This window comes from Tupaia chinensis, unplaced genomic scaffold, assembly GCF_000334495.1.
Source record: "Tupaia chinensis unplaced genomic scaffold, TupChi_1.0 Scaffold000207_1, whole genome shotgun sequence".
Classification (NCBI taxonomy): domain Eukaryota; kingdom Metazoa; phylum Chordata; class Mammalia; order Scandentia; family Tupaiidae; genus Tupaia; species Tupaia belangeri.
This window is the reverse complement of record NW_006159682.1, coordinates 3734152-3749173: the sequence shown is the minus strand read 5'-3', so window position 1 is coordinate 3749173 and position 15022 is coordinate 3734152. Positions and strand designations below refer to the sequence as shown.

The window sequence follows — 15022 nt, the reverse complement described above, 5'->3', positions numbered from 1 at the left end:
CCATCTCTCTTCCTTTCTCTCTGGTACGTGCATATACACTCTAGGGGGGAAAAAAAGGAAACAATACTTACCTCAGAGAGGCAGAGGGTTAAATTGCATGATTCGTAAAAGTCCCTAGCACAGTATATGTTACATAGTAGATTTTAAAACTAATTTTAAATCTCTCCCTAAGGTAATAACCATTATACTGTATATACAAATTTGGGGCTTGACACACTACTTAACTTTTTAAGTATTATAATCTGTTGTATTAACAGCCAAGAAAACCAGAACCATAATTTACAATTCTACTTCCTCACTCAGACCTTCTGATCAAAAGCATTTTAAGAGTCAATAATGAACCTTAGCAATCCACCTTACCCAGAAAAAAAAAATAGCTATATGGATATAGATCTAAAGATAGTCTGTTAAATTGTTTACCTTTCTTTTTATGGTTCAAGATGATGTTTGTTTTATAGGTGCCCTGGATCTTACCAGGAGGCAGCTGAAATATTAATGTCTTTCATACAAGGCCAACTTCTCCATTTAAAATTACTAAAATTCAATTTACTTCAAGTGCTTTTCAAAGTTAAAAATAAAAATAAGGGCTAGATGGTAGTGCAGGGGCAAAAGACAACACTCTGCAAGCTGACCGCCATGGCAGGGTTCTGGATGCTCGTCTGGAGAACTCCCCAGGACCCGGGTCACACACATGCTAGAACAGGACAGGGTTGCTGTGTCAGGACCCTGCCAGGGGTGCTGCCTCTGTCTGTCTCTTGCTCTATGAATAAATAAATGAATAAACTTTTAAAAATAAAATAAAATGTAAATAAATAAAAATAAATCTCAGTTCAACACCTCTCCTGTACAAGTCTAATGCACAACATGGCCATGAAAAACAAAAAATGGACAAGGACATACTGAACCTAATTCTTCAAAAATGCTAACTTCAAAGATTAAGGTAAAGGTTCTTGGCTATGGTATTTATTTGCTGGCAGCTAGTATAATATTAAACGTTTCAGTACAGTAAAACACTGGTAGGTCTACTTTTCCACAAGCCACTTCTGAATTTACCCTAATTTGAAGAGGCCTATAATTTTCTTTCATTTTTACAAATTAAAATATTACTTTGATCTGGGGTTTCCCAATGTTCACATTTAATCACCCTTATCAACAATTAGGCACTAACTATATTCTAAATGTAGGAGATAAGTCATGGCCCATGGCCCTGAATCTATTTCGGTTAAGTTATACTGTTGGATAACAGCAGCATAAAAGAACAGGCTGAAAGTCAAAGTGGTAGAGACAATTAATGCTATAAAAAGCCTTATCAGAGAGCAATGCCTCAAGGTTGAAAGCAATGAGAAAAATTTCCTAAAAGTGGAGACATCCGAGCAGGACACAATAAATGGGTCAAACTTAACAAAAGTATGAAGGAAAAGAAAGAGCCAGTTCAGACCTTATATGTGTAATTCTAAACTTAGATTACTTCTTTAATCCTCAGGTTCTTTACCCATACAGTGGAAATATATTGGGTCATCAGGAAAGAAGCCATGTCACATTTTTGCATTGGAAAACAGGAAAATAAGCAATGACTTTCCAAACGACCTAATACAATAGCCTCTAAATTTCATGAGGTTAGTACAATTACTCCATGCAATAGATGTATTTAGAGTAGCAGGTGGCAGAAAACGCAAATTCAATACATGTTAGCTATTATTTGATTCTCAAATAACCTCTGATAGTAGGTGTTATGGACTGAACGTATTCCCCCCAAATTCCTAGGTTGAAGCTCTTATCCCCAAAGTTATAGATTATGCAGATGGGACCTTTAGGAGGCAATGAGGTTAGATGAGGTCATTACAGTATGGCCCTCATGAAAGGATCAATTTCCTTATAAGAAGAAACAGAGAGCTTGTTATCTCTCTCTGTGTGTCTCTCTGTCTCTTTCTCCCCCACAGCTTTACATGCAAAAAAGAAGTCATGTGAATACAATGGCAGGATGGTGGCTACCTATAAACCATGAGAACAGACCTCAGAATGAAACCTACCTTCCCATACTCTAGAAACACAAGAAAATAAAATCTGTTAAGGCACGCAAAGGCCTATGATAGTTTGTTATGGCAGCCTGAAGAGGGTAGGACTGATCAATATTTCTACTTTACATTTCAGAAGAATATTCAGAAGAATTTTCTTTACATTCAGAAGAACATCTAAGTGAAGGAATTAATGTTTTTGGTTAGTCAGTGCTTCTTCTACTAATATGAGAATATAAGATTTCCTTATTGTAAAACAAATAGGTGAATGTTGCCAGTCTCAAAATAGCATCTTCTTATACAGAAGATTTGTGGGACCAGCAGTTAGCGTAATGGTTATGTTGCTGGACTCCCATGTAATCGACTCCAGTCCGCGTCCCGGACCCGGAAGCTTAAAACTCACACTGGGTGCGTGTGTGTGCATGCCCAAGATCCTGAGAGGAGAATGGAGGAGAAGGGATTGTGGTGTGGCCATCCCCCCTGGGGGGTGATTTCTTGCTTTCTGTCTCTCTGTCTCTCTGTCTCTTTCTGTCTGTCTGGCAAGCGCACAGGCCCTATAGCAAAAAAAAACCTCTCCAAAAGATTTGTTAACCAAATGGATGTGATATTTAATTAAATTAATCATATGCCTATTAGTGATACGTATAAAGAGACTTCAAAAGGTTCATGGAGGGGCCAACAGGTCGCATAGTGGTTAAGGCACCAGATTTCCACATGGCTGACCACATTCCGAGTACCAGACCCAGCAGCTTGAGAGTTACCCTGGTTGTGCGTGCATGTGTGTCCAGAATTCTGAGATCAAAATTAAGGAGAAGGGATTGTGACATGATCATATCACCCTTGAGAGGGGTGACTTCTCATTTTCCTTTTCTCTGTCTCTCTCCGGCAAAGCACACATGCCTATGACAACCTCCACAACCGCCTCCCCCCCCACCAAAAAAAAAAAAAAAGTTCCTGAAGAATGGAAGAAAGAAATTTACTTTGGTGTGAAAAAAAATTTTTTTGGAAAGGTTTTCGCTATAGGGCGCGTGCACTCGCCAGACAGACAGAGAGAGACATAGAGACAGAAAGCGAGAAATCACCCCCCCCAGGTGGGATGGTCACACCGCAATCCCTTCTCCTCCACTCTCCTCTTGGGATCTTGGGCACGCACGCACACGCGCCCAGCGGTAGTTCCAAGCCACCGGGTCCGGGACGTGAACCACGGTCGACTATGTAGGAGGTCAGAGACCTAGCCATTACGTTAACTACTGGTTCCCAGTGTGAAACATTTTTAAATCCTGGGGCTAGCTGATGGCATCACAGTTACATCACTGGACTCCCACATGGCTGACCATGGTTCAAGTCCTGGACCCAGTGGCTTGAAAATCATGCCATGCGAATGAGTGTGAGTGCCTAAGATCCCAGGAGAAGAATGGAGGAGGAGGGATTGTACAATGGCCATCGCCCCTGGTGGGTAATTTCTTACTTTCCCTCTTGCTGTCTCAGTCTTGTCTCTCTCTCTCTCTCTCCAGAGAGGACATAAGCCCTATGACAAAAACTGCTGGGGGAAAAAATTTTTTTTAATCCATGCAAAGTTTTTTCGTAACACACAATTCCAATAGACTTTTTAAGGACTCCTCATAATGCTTATTAAAGCCCAAATATGATGATTAGTTATGAAAACATTTCCTTAGTAATCACCTATTAGAAAAACTGAGATTCACATTGTCCTAAAGTCACTGTTCACACAAAGACTAGCCTGACAACTTGGAGCTTCTGCATCCTTCCTCCATTGACCTTCACCCAGGCTCAGATATGACTCAGTCCCCAAAAAACTACCCTGACTTTGAGCAAGAAATTAAGGATCTTTCATCTGAAACTCAGCATCTTTCTATATCAATTGACTCATTTTATCAAAGTAATTCTTGAGTCTCATTCTGACAAGTAGAGCTAATATGTGTTCTCTACATGTCAATCTCTATTTTGGCAACTTTCACAGAATTCTGCTATGAAGGGAACTACTGTCTTCCTTTTTCATGACTTCAAAGAAGTGAATGCTACCTGGAAAGAAGCAGAATTTACTGCAGAAATTCCCTAATGCTGAATGTGTGTCTACCCAAACCTTCAAATAACATCTGCCCCTGGCCCAGCCATGGTGGCACAGGCAGTAGAGGTTCTGCTGCATGATGCTGGAAGCCATGTGGGAAGGTTCTGGGTTTGCATACTGGGTCTACCAAAACATGCCAGGGGTGCCCATGCACACACCCATGAAACAGATGCTGCAAGCCTGGGGACAGGACCACAAATAAGGATCCTATACTGGGTACTTGACTCTCTCTCTCTCTACATATCACACACACACACACACACTAGATTTCAAGGGGCAGGGAGATGTGGCTCCCTGGTCTGGTGGTTAAGGCGATTGTATTCCACTTGGCTAGCCAGCAGATGGAATCCAGACCTGGGCTTGAAAAACATGCCAGACTCGAGTGTGCAAGTGCCCCAAATCCTGGCAGGGTGGGATTACAACATGGCCACTCTGCTGGGGGTTAGGGGACTTTCTCCCTCTCTCTGTTTCTCTGTCTCTCACCACACACACTTTCTGGCAAATTAAGAGAAAAAGTATCTGCCTGGTAATCTTTATCAGCCCTTTTACCCATCTTATCCCAGCAACAACGCAATGTTCTAAGGATGGCCTCACTTTTCCTGTGAATATTCACAGTGAAAAGGTCAATGCTTTTGCCATATGTCAATTCCTATAACTAGAAGAAAAGTTAGGATATCCAGCTATATAAAATAAAATCAGGGTTTAATAGCTCTCAAGGGATCCTATTTTCTAAAAAGAAAAGGCATATAGGCAAAGTGCTTCCTATCTGTTACTCACTTGTGTTACATTCACCTGAAACTGTTTAATCTGACTTCTAATATATTTTATTCTCATTCCTGTGACTATGAAACATGTAAGGTGATGGGAAACCAGCAGTTAGCATAAAGGCTACGTCGCTGAACTCCCATGCAGTCGACTGCGATTTGAGTCCTGGACCCGGTGGCTTAAACTCACGCCGGGTGCGTGTGCATGCATGCCCAAGATCCCAAGAGGAGAATGGAGGAGAAGGGATTGAGACGTGGCCATCCCCCCTGGGGGGTGATTTCTCGCTTTCTCCCTCTCTCTCTGTGTCTCTCTCTTTCTGGCAAGCGCACGCGCCCTATAGCAAAAACCTCTCAAAAAAACACATAAGGTGATGGAAATGTTCTAAAATGGATTGTGGTGGTGATTTCACAACTGTATAAGTTATTAAAAATCATTTAATTGTTCACTTAAAACAGGTGAATTTTATGGCATATAAATTATACCTCAATAAAGTTGTTAAAAATGTTAAGAGACCAGCAGATGGAGTAATGGTTATGTCATCAGACTCCCATGTAATCGACTGCAGTACGAGTCCCAGATCTGGTGACTTAAAACTCATGCCAGGCATGTGTGTGCATGCCCAAGATCCCGAGAGGATGATGAGGGGGATGGAATTAAGGTGTGACCATCCCCCGTGGGGATGATTTCACGCCTTTTGACTCTGTCTCTCCAGTGAGCTTACACACCCTATAGCAAAAATCTCTCTTAAAAAAAACTTAAGAAATAAAGAAACTAAAAAAGTTTCTAGAAATTACCCTGTTCAACTACTACTGCTATATAAGATAAGTCAAAAGAGGAAGGGCATATTTAAATGGATGCAGAGACAAGGAAGATCTTTTGCTCAATTAAGTACATGAATATTACATACTGCTTTGTTCAGAAAATTTTAAAATTATATCATTTATTGCTGTCCACTCAAATATGACATATTAGGATTTTGCGTATTATTTCTAATCTATTTTACTTTACAACAGTAACCTTTAAACAAAAGGACGAGTGAGACTTTGTAAAAAAAAAAAAAGTTACAATCTTATACGGAAATGAAACTCATAAAAGAATCTTCAAATGGAAAGATTAAGAGAAACAATTTCTTCTCAGGGGTGGAGATGGAGTCTAACATCTTTTTTCCCCTAAATATCTAAAGTAAATAGTAATAATGATAACTTTCCAAATGCAAAAATAACTGGGTAAAGCTTCTCAACATTCTTGCATTATAAAAGGGACTGAGTTTCCTCAGAAGGACTGCACAAAACAATCTGAGCAATATATCATGGTCTTCCAGATAGAAATAAGTATATTTGAAAATTTTATTTTAAAAATATACTTTAAGGAGACTGGCAGAAAAGAAGGAACTAGGGGCAAAAAGATCTTGATTCCAGAGAGCTTGACCATTCTGTAGAGCTCCAACAAGTCAACTACTTTTGCAGGCCTATGCCATATCTTTGTCAAATAGAATAAATTCATCTTCATATGATTATTATCAGGACTAAATGGGTCAATACCAGTCAGTATGGCATCCTATAAAAACTTAAGAACTATTAGGAAAGATAATCTGGCAAGAACATGTTCAATAATAACTTTTACTGGGACCAGCAGTTAGAGTAATAGCTATGTCACTGGACTCCCACATAGTCGACTGCGGTTGGAGACCTGAACTAAGCGACTTAAAACTCACACCGGCACATGTGCGTGCATGCCCAAGATCCCAAGAGGAGAATGGAGGAGAAGGAATTGTGGCGTGGCCATCCCCCCTGGGGGGTGATTTCTCGCTTTCTTTCTCTCTGTCTCTCTCTGTCTGTGTGGCGAGCACATGCGTCCTATAGTGAAAACCTCTCAAAAAAAAAAAAAAAAAGAATAACTTCTACTAACGATCACAAGTAAGGGTTAGCTAAACTGCATGATGGTTAAGGCAGAGGGATCCCATATGGTTGACTGTGCAATTTGGAGTCCAAGACCCAGCTGCTTGAAAAACATGCTGGGTACATGTGCATGTGTTTCCAAAATGGAAAAGGAGGACAAGAGAATGGAGGAGAAGGAATTGTGGCATGGTCATCTTCCCTGGGGGGTGCTTGCTCAGTTCTCTCTTTCTCCCTCTCCCTCTCTGGAAAGCACACATGCCCTATAGGGAAAAAAAAATCACAGTGAAAATTCACTGTGTTTAAAACATCATACCATAAGAAAATTTCTACATGTATATGATAGTTAATAAGAACCCAAAATAAACTTGCTCAGCTGTCAACCCAAAAGAAGTAGTCAAAAGACTATGGACATTAAAATTAGTAAAAGAAAGAAAATCCTAATAGTAGGGAACCAACTAATAAATGTAATTGAGAGTAATAGAATTTTTTAAAATTACTATGTGTTAAACATCACAGCAACAAATTTTGTAATGCTGTGATGTTTCAAGCAATGGTGGACGATTATGCTAAAATGGTTAATATAGTCCCAAAGCATCTCACCAAAATTAAAAAGGAAAGGAACAGTAACTTTATGATGGCGAGACCTAGCATACAAAATCTTAATCAAATGAGTAACAAACATCACCAGTAACAAAGCAGCACTGTGTACTTCCTGACATGGTGTACTGAGAGTAACACATCCTTTCTGATGTCTTCTAGGTAAAAAAACGAATACTCTAATCATGAGAAAAAAATCAAACAAACCAAAATTGAGCGACTTTCCACAAAATAACTGATCTTTGCTGTTCAAAATTATCCATGTTATTAAATAAAATACCTTAGGAATATATATATACACATATATACTATATATATATATATATATAGAAAGACAAAGAGAAACAGAGAGACAGAAAGCAAGAAATCATCCCCCGGGGGAGGATGGCCACCCCACAATCCCTTCTCCTTCATTCTCCTCTTGGAATCTTGGGCATGCACACATACGTGCCCAGCATGACTTTAAGCCACCGGATCTGGGATTTGAACTGCGGTCGACTACATGGGAGTCCAGCGACATAGCCATTACACTATCTGCTGGTCCCAGGAACCAATCCATATTAAAGAAAAATGAAGAGTCTTGACAGCTGAATGCTATGCATTACATGAGATTTCTTTTGCTATGAAGATATAATTAAGACAACTGGCAAAAACTTATTTTGGTTATATATTAGTTATTATCATGATATCATTGTTAATTTCCTGCTTCTGATTAATTACATCACAGAAGAAATCTCTGTAATTAGTCTGCCATAAGAAAATACCATAGTCTAGGTGGCTTAAATAATAGAATTTTGTTTCTCGCAATTCTGAAGTATGGAAGTTGGAGATTATGCTGTGAACATGGTTAGATTCTAGAAAAAAATCTCTCTTCCTAGGTAGCAGATGACCATTCTATAGCTGGGTCTTCTCATGGTCATCAGAGATGTGAAGACCTCCTAAAGACCCCTTCTCTAAATATACATTTAGGATTAGTGCTCCTACACATGAATTTTTAGAAAATACAATTCAGTATTAGGCAAGCAGGTGGTGTGGTGGTAAGGTGCTGGACTGCCACATGGTTGATCATGGTTTCAGTCCCAGACCCCGGTGGCTTGAAAATCAGACCAGGTGCGAGTACATGAGTGCCCGAGATTCCAGGAAGGGAATGAAGAAGATGGGTTTGCGGCATGGCCATTGTCCTTGGGTGGTGATTTCCCATTTTCCCTTTAATTGTATCTGTCTGTATCTGCTTTGTGCACATGCCCTCTGGCAAAAACCTTAAAAACTATACACACACACACACACATACACACACACACTCACACAGACCCAGAGCTATATATGCAGAGAGCAAGGCAAAGAGGAAAAACAAAAGGGGGGGGGGGAAAGGAAATCCAAAATTATGATTTGTAGACTCTGAATAAAAGGTATATGGGGATACTTTGTAGTATTTCTACTTCTCTAAGTCTGAAATTATATCAAAATATAAAATTTAAACAAAAGCACTCATTACAATCTCTCTGATTATACCTAGACATATCTATATAGATAGAGATGAACAGATATGGTGTAGACCTTAGGCAGCTGCTCCTTCCATTAAAAGTTATTAGAAACCATAAAAGTTGTGCTAATATGTAATTGCCAAGAAAAATCAGATACTTAAGTACTCAAAAATTTTTTTTCAAGGAACTATCTGGATATTGAAGTTATTTTCCATTGGCTTGTCCTTATAGTTCATTTTCCATGTCATAAGTTTCCCCTCTTCCAAGAGGGAAAACAATGTAACATCTGTTTCTAATTTCAAATAACCTCCTATTCTGGATATAAAAGACTTATTGATTACCACATCCTTCTCCCTGATACTAACACTGATCTCCATGATCACAAACATTGCCAGTGTTAAAAAATAAACAATAAGCAAGCAGGAGCGCTGCACTTATTCAGAAAACAATGTTTCAGTGCTTCATTTTAAAAAAAAGGATTACATTATACTTTTGAATCAGAGCTCACTACATGTTATGATTTTTTTTTCTCTATTTTATTTTCCTTCCTCTCTGTTTTTTTTTTTTTTTTTTTTGGATTTTATTAAATCAACATTAAAGTCTTCCAGCAAAATACTGGATGAACTCACTAGCCAATGTCTACAGATATTAACTCAAATATCCTTTATTCTATACTATTAAACTTTCTCCATAAACAACCTCTTCATATTGAATTTAAGAAGCAACTTACCTAACCATAAGGAATGGGCTAAAAATGAAAAAATAGAAAAACTAAACCTAAAGACCACTATCTTTTCATAAATATAAATAACAATAATTACTATAATTATTACACAATGACAGCTGCTATTTATTGCCTTGTGTGCTAGGACATTTTATTAACACATGGTAACATTTGCCATGTTATCTTTACTCTTTAATAAACAAATTTGTTATCAAAGTAGTTAAAATTATTTGTTCAAGAATGCCAAGTTTTTTCATGGGTGACAGAGTAAGTATGCGAATACATGTCTAAATACACAACCCTGAACTCTTTTCACTGTGGTAGTTCCCAAAATCTGTTCCAAAAACTAACATATGTTAAGGTGAGAAAAAGGGTCCCATCATCCAACAGTTTGGAAAATGTTGAGTAAAACAAAATTAATAGAGTTATTTTTTTACTCCAGGGTATCACAATCTGTAACACGCTGGTATATGTTTTGAATTTCAGAGGGAGAGATGGTTTATAGCAGCACAGAAATTCTATTATATTTAGAGAGCCCCCATATGGATGCCCGACAGAATGTAAAAAGCTACACTATACTGTGTTGTCCAAAAATAGAGCAGAGATCCTGTGTTTGTTAAGCAATGCCAAGGTGGAAGCTTGCGTGAGTTGTGGGCAGGTAAAGCTGTGAAGAGACAGGACTTCTAGCTTACCATTGTGCATCCTGGACCATCCATCTCTTTCACAGTCTCTGCCAGAAGATCCAAATAAAGCATCAGCCCTGGGACTTGGGGGATCAACCTAGAAGAAGTAGGATTTCAACATAAAAGACAGCTTAAATATTCCCAGTTCTTCAATTGGATGGCGCCAGGAAAATGACTAGCACACACAGGCCACATATCATAAGGTTAACATGGTAGGGCCCATATGGCTGAGGCACATTCCGTGTCAGAGTTAAGTATTTTCTTGTTGATTTTTATACAAAATTGAAATTAGTTTTAGACTTTTTAGGAGATTTTTTGCTACATGGCACATACACTCTCCTGAGAGATAAAGTGAGACATAGAGATAGAAAGTGAGAAATTAACTCCCAAAGGGGATGGCTACACTGCAATCCCTTCTCCTCCATTCTCTTCTTGGGATCTTGGACACACACATACATGCACCCAGCATAAATTTTAAGTTGCCAGGTCCAAGACTTGAACTGTGGTTGACTATGTGTGAGTTTAGTGATGTAACCATTACACCATCTGCTGGCCCCAAAATCTAGACATTTTAGATGATGTATTTGTACCTATTTTTAAATGAACAGATTTGTAGTTGAAATAGCCATTATCCTGTTGCCCAGTGTGCATTCTATTACAAGATTTTAAAAAGTGTAATCTACTTTTGTCATATTAAGAAGAAAAAAAAAAGTCTAACAATTTGTTACTTAGATCCCTAGCATGCACATTTTGAATTCAGTGTCTTTTCACAGCTGTGTTCAGAGCCTAGCACATGCTAAATGACTCATAAATATTAAGAGTCAACACACTTCCTAATCAAAAATAAAAAGCTAGAACAATATATTAAAAAGCCATCCTGATTTATCAAAGTTAAATACTTTTGTGCATTCAAGGACAAAATCATGAGAGTCAAAAGGTAGTCCACGGGAAGGGAAATTTCTAAGTTATATATTTGAAAAAGTGTTATTAATATCCAGACTAAAGTGCTCCTAGAACTCAACAATGACAACAACAGAAACAGAAGAATGTTAGTGAGGACGTGTAGAAATTGGAACCCTTACATTTTGCTCATGGGAATTTAAATGTACATATCACATTTACTTACATATCACCATACAGTGGAATATTATTCAGTCATCAAAAGGAATCAAGTACTGATATAAACATACTTGAAATTTCAAAAACATTGTGCTAAGTGAAAAAAAGTCAGACACTAAATGTCATGTAGTCTATGATTCCACTTATATGAAATAGTAGAAAAGGCAAATCATAAGACAGGAGGTAGATACATCATTGCCATGCTACAGGTAGAGGAAAACTGGGAAGTGAATATTTAATGACTTCAGGGATATAGGTTATAAAAACTTTCTAGAACCAGATGGTTACACAACTGTGAACTTCCTTAGTGCCACTGGTTGAAAATGGCTGATGGAGCTAATAGGAGGTATGGTGGTTAAGGTGCAGGACTCCCAAATGGCTGAGTTTGGCTTGAGTTCCAAATCCAGGTGCTTAAAAATCATGCCAAGTGGTGTGTGTGTGTGTGTGTGTGTGTGTGTGTGTGTGTGTGCCCAGAATCTAAAGAGGAGACCAGAGGAGAAGAAATAGCAGTGTGGCCATCCCCCGGGGGGTGGGGGTGGGGGGTGGTTTCTCACTTCCCCTCCTTCCGTCTCTTTCTTTGGTGAGTACATCCTCCCTATCGCAAAAATCTAAAAAAGAAAAATAGAAGTAAAAATGGTAAATCTTATGCGTATTTTATCAAAATAGAAAAAAAATCGTATTCTGCTTAAATGAAAAACCATTTAATGCTTCTAGGATAGTCCTGCCAGTTTATGTGGAGGCACGCTAATTTCTTAAAACAGCTTCCTGACCCAGCCATGGTGGAGCAGGAGGGAGGGAATTGCTGGGAGATACTGGAGCCATAATGGAAGGCCTAGAGTTCACATCCAGGTCAACCTGAACACACTGTGTACATCTATGAGTCCACAGTCCTGACTGGCTGGAAGGCTGGGAGGAGGATCACAGTGTGTCAAGATCCTGTCAAGGATGTGTGTGTGTGTCATAAAAAAAAGAAACTTTTAAAAAGAAAATAGAGAGGGAAACAGCAGTTAGCGTAATGGCTATGTTGCTGGACTCCCACGTAGTCGACCGTGGTTCTCGTCCCGGACCCGGTGGCTTAAAACTCACGCCGGGCGCATGTGCGTGCGTGCCCAAGATCCCGAGAGGAGAATGGAGGAGAAGGGATTGCGGCGTGACCATCCCCCCTGGGGGGTGATTTCTCGCTTTCTGTCTCTATGTCTCTCTCTGTCTGTCTGTCTGGCGAGCGCACACGCCCTATAGTGAAAAACCTCTCAAAAAAAAAAAAAAAAAAGAAAATAGAGAAAGCTTAATCACCTACAAAATGAAATTGCTTCTTACTCTTTAAGATTACTTTTCATACCATGTATGTAAACAGAATGTGTTTCCTAAAAGTATTAACATTTTATATGTGCATATATTAAGTTAAAACTTTGTTTGGTTACCAATTTGCTAAGTAGTTTTAAAACATGAATGGCTATAGGGGAATAAAAACATCCGTAAGTATGTATATACAACTGGAAAAATCCAATTTTATATTCAATAATGTAATTTTCTAAGTATGCCTTTCTGTTTATATAAAAGGAGGAGGTGTGGGGAGGAACCATTTAAATAAAAAGCAATATTAGAATTATTACATTTTGAACACTGGCATGAGAAGTAATAACAGAACATTTATGGTAGTTATTTCCCCAAATAATTTTTAGGTAATTAGTCTCGATAGTATTTCTATTTACCTTTGTAGATAGGTATTTAATTAAAATACTACTCTTCCTTTGGATTAGAATATATATCCTTTCTTTTAAATTTAATTTGTAATTGTCAGCAGATGTAAAATTAAAGGCATCCTAAAATTGCCATCAAACATACAAGTAAAGCATTAACAGGATATTGTTCAAACAAACAATAAAATGTGATCAGAACTTATAATCAAACTATATAGAACTAAGACAAACTTAATTACAATAACCTCAATAAAATACTACCAGTTAAAAGTATCTGTTACACTATGAACTTTTTAGTAATAAAATAGTCTATTACTTTAGGTCAAAATAATAAAGGATTCATTAGTCACAATATAACAAAAAATAAAATAAAATGAAATGCTGTGAATGCACAATTAAATTGTTATAGAAAGGATATCCAAGAAATCTGAAATTTCAGATGCTGGTATATGTTCAAAAGTATTAGACCACCAAAGGGGTATATTTATCTGTTATATTAATTCATTTTTTAATTTAGAAAAAGTGAATTAAAGACATTACAGTGAAAAATATTTTTGCAGATAGCTCTAAAAGTTGTTTTGCTTCAATAGATATTTAAATCCTATCCCAAGGGATATGTGTGTGTGTGTGTGTATTGGGGGGGGTATGTGTACATATATATGTATATATTTATTTGTGTGTGTGTGTGTGTGTGTGTGTGTGTGTATTATTAACTATTGTTTTAATCAAGTTTTAAGTTTTTGGTATGGAATTGTTTTTACAGTAAAAATACTTTATAAAAATTTAGGAAACTATAAAAATTCTAAGAAAGTCCTTTATTAAATATTCTGATTAAAAACACTTAAACTTAGCCAATGTCTATTTGACTAACATAACACGGACACAAGACTCTAAACTTAAACCATATCAAATGTAGGCTTCTATAAAGAAAGATTAGAACTATGCCACCCTTATGTTAACTCTCCTCACTTTCAAAGGCCTTCCAATAGCCATCAAATGATTTGCTTCAAAGATCCATTATGTAAAGCTTACCCAGGGGACAAAATTTCAAAGGAAACTTACTTTCCATTAAAATTTTTTAAAAGGCTGGGGTAGATGCGGGTCTTCCTTTTCATAAAGAACACCTGGTTCTTTTTAAAAACCCTATTCTGCCATTTTAGTACTAATGTCAATTACAACCAAGTTCAATTTGTACAGTTATTACACTGTCCACTGTACAAGAAGAAAGTAAATGGGTACTTAGAGGATTTAACATGGCATTCGTAATGGAGCCTGATCTCGGTCAGGCTTTAAAGACTGAAAAAAGTATGTTCTTTTATTCTAAGTTAATTTTCCATTTTAGATTGGTAGGCCAAAATTCAGGAAAGAAAAAATGTTAATATAAACTAGAAGTTGAAAGACAGTTCAGAATAATATTTAAGTGGAAGAACAGATTTGATCAGTTTCAAATGGAAATGCTTAAGAGAACACATACATGTCTAATCACAAATGGAGGTTTATCAGTTTCTTTTTTGAATTCATAAGGCCCCAGATTTAAATGGGCCAGCCGCCGCCTGGTGTCTTCAGATAGCTCACACATACGTCTTTTTGTGTAGGGAGATGGAGAGTGTGATTTTGAAGAAATTGTAGGCTGTTCGTAGTTTTTTGCATTTATGCAGTATTTATTTCTCTCAGGTGTCTTGGATTTTTTCTTTTGTGATCTTGATGTTCTGCTTTGCAGTCTGCCGTGTGATTTTTCAACTGGAGCTGGATGATAAATAAATTTATCCTAAACATATAAAACAAAAATTAACTTGTGCAGAAGAGATTAAAAAAAAACCAAAAACCTACAAATAGAAAAAAAAAAATTCAAGTAACTTAACTAACACAAAATCTATCAAAGCCAACTAGATTAGTCCTTCCTATCTGTGCTGATCCTAGGAAAAGTAAAATCTATATTCTCCTGAAT

General features: G+C 37.6%; 1 protein-coding gene across 4 annotated transcripts in view; it reads right to left on the bottom strand.

The window, feature by feature from the left end:
* Positions 1-15022, bottom strand: part of SPATA6 (spermatogenesis associated 6) — a 133218-nt gene that overhangs the window by 52228 nt on the left and 65968 nt on the right. For all 4 annotated transcript variants that reach the window (XM_027771351.1, XM_006147267.1, XM_027771352.1 and 1 more), the window contains 2 exons: positions 14549-14842; positions 10265-10352 (listed from right to left, as the gene is read on the bottom strand). In XM_027771351.1, the coding sequence (XP_027627152.1) occupies positions 10265-10352; positions 14549-14842 (382 nt within the window). The remainder of the gene's footprint in view (positions 1-10264; positions 10353-14548; positions 14843-15022) is intronic.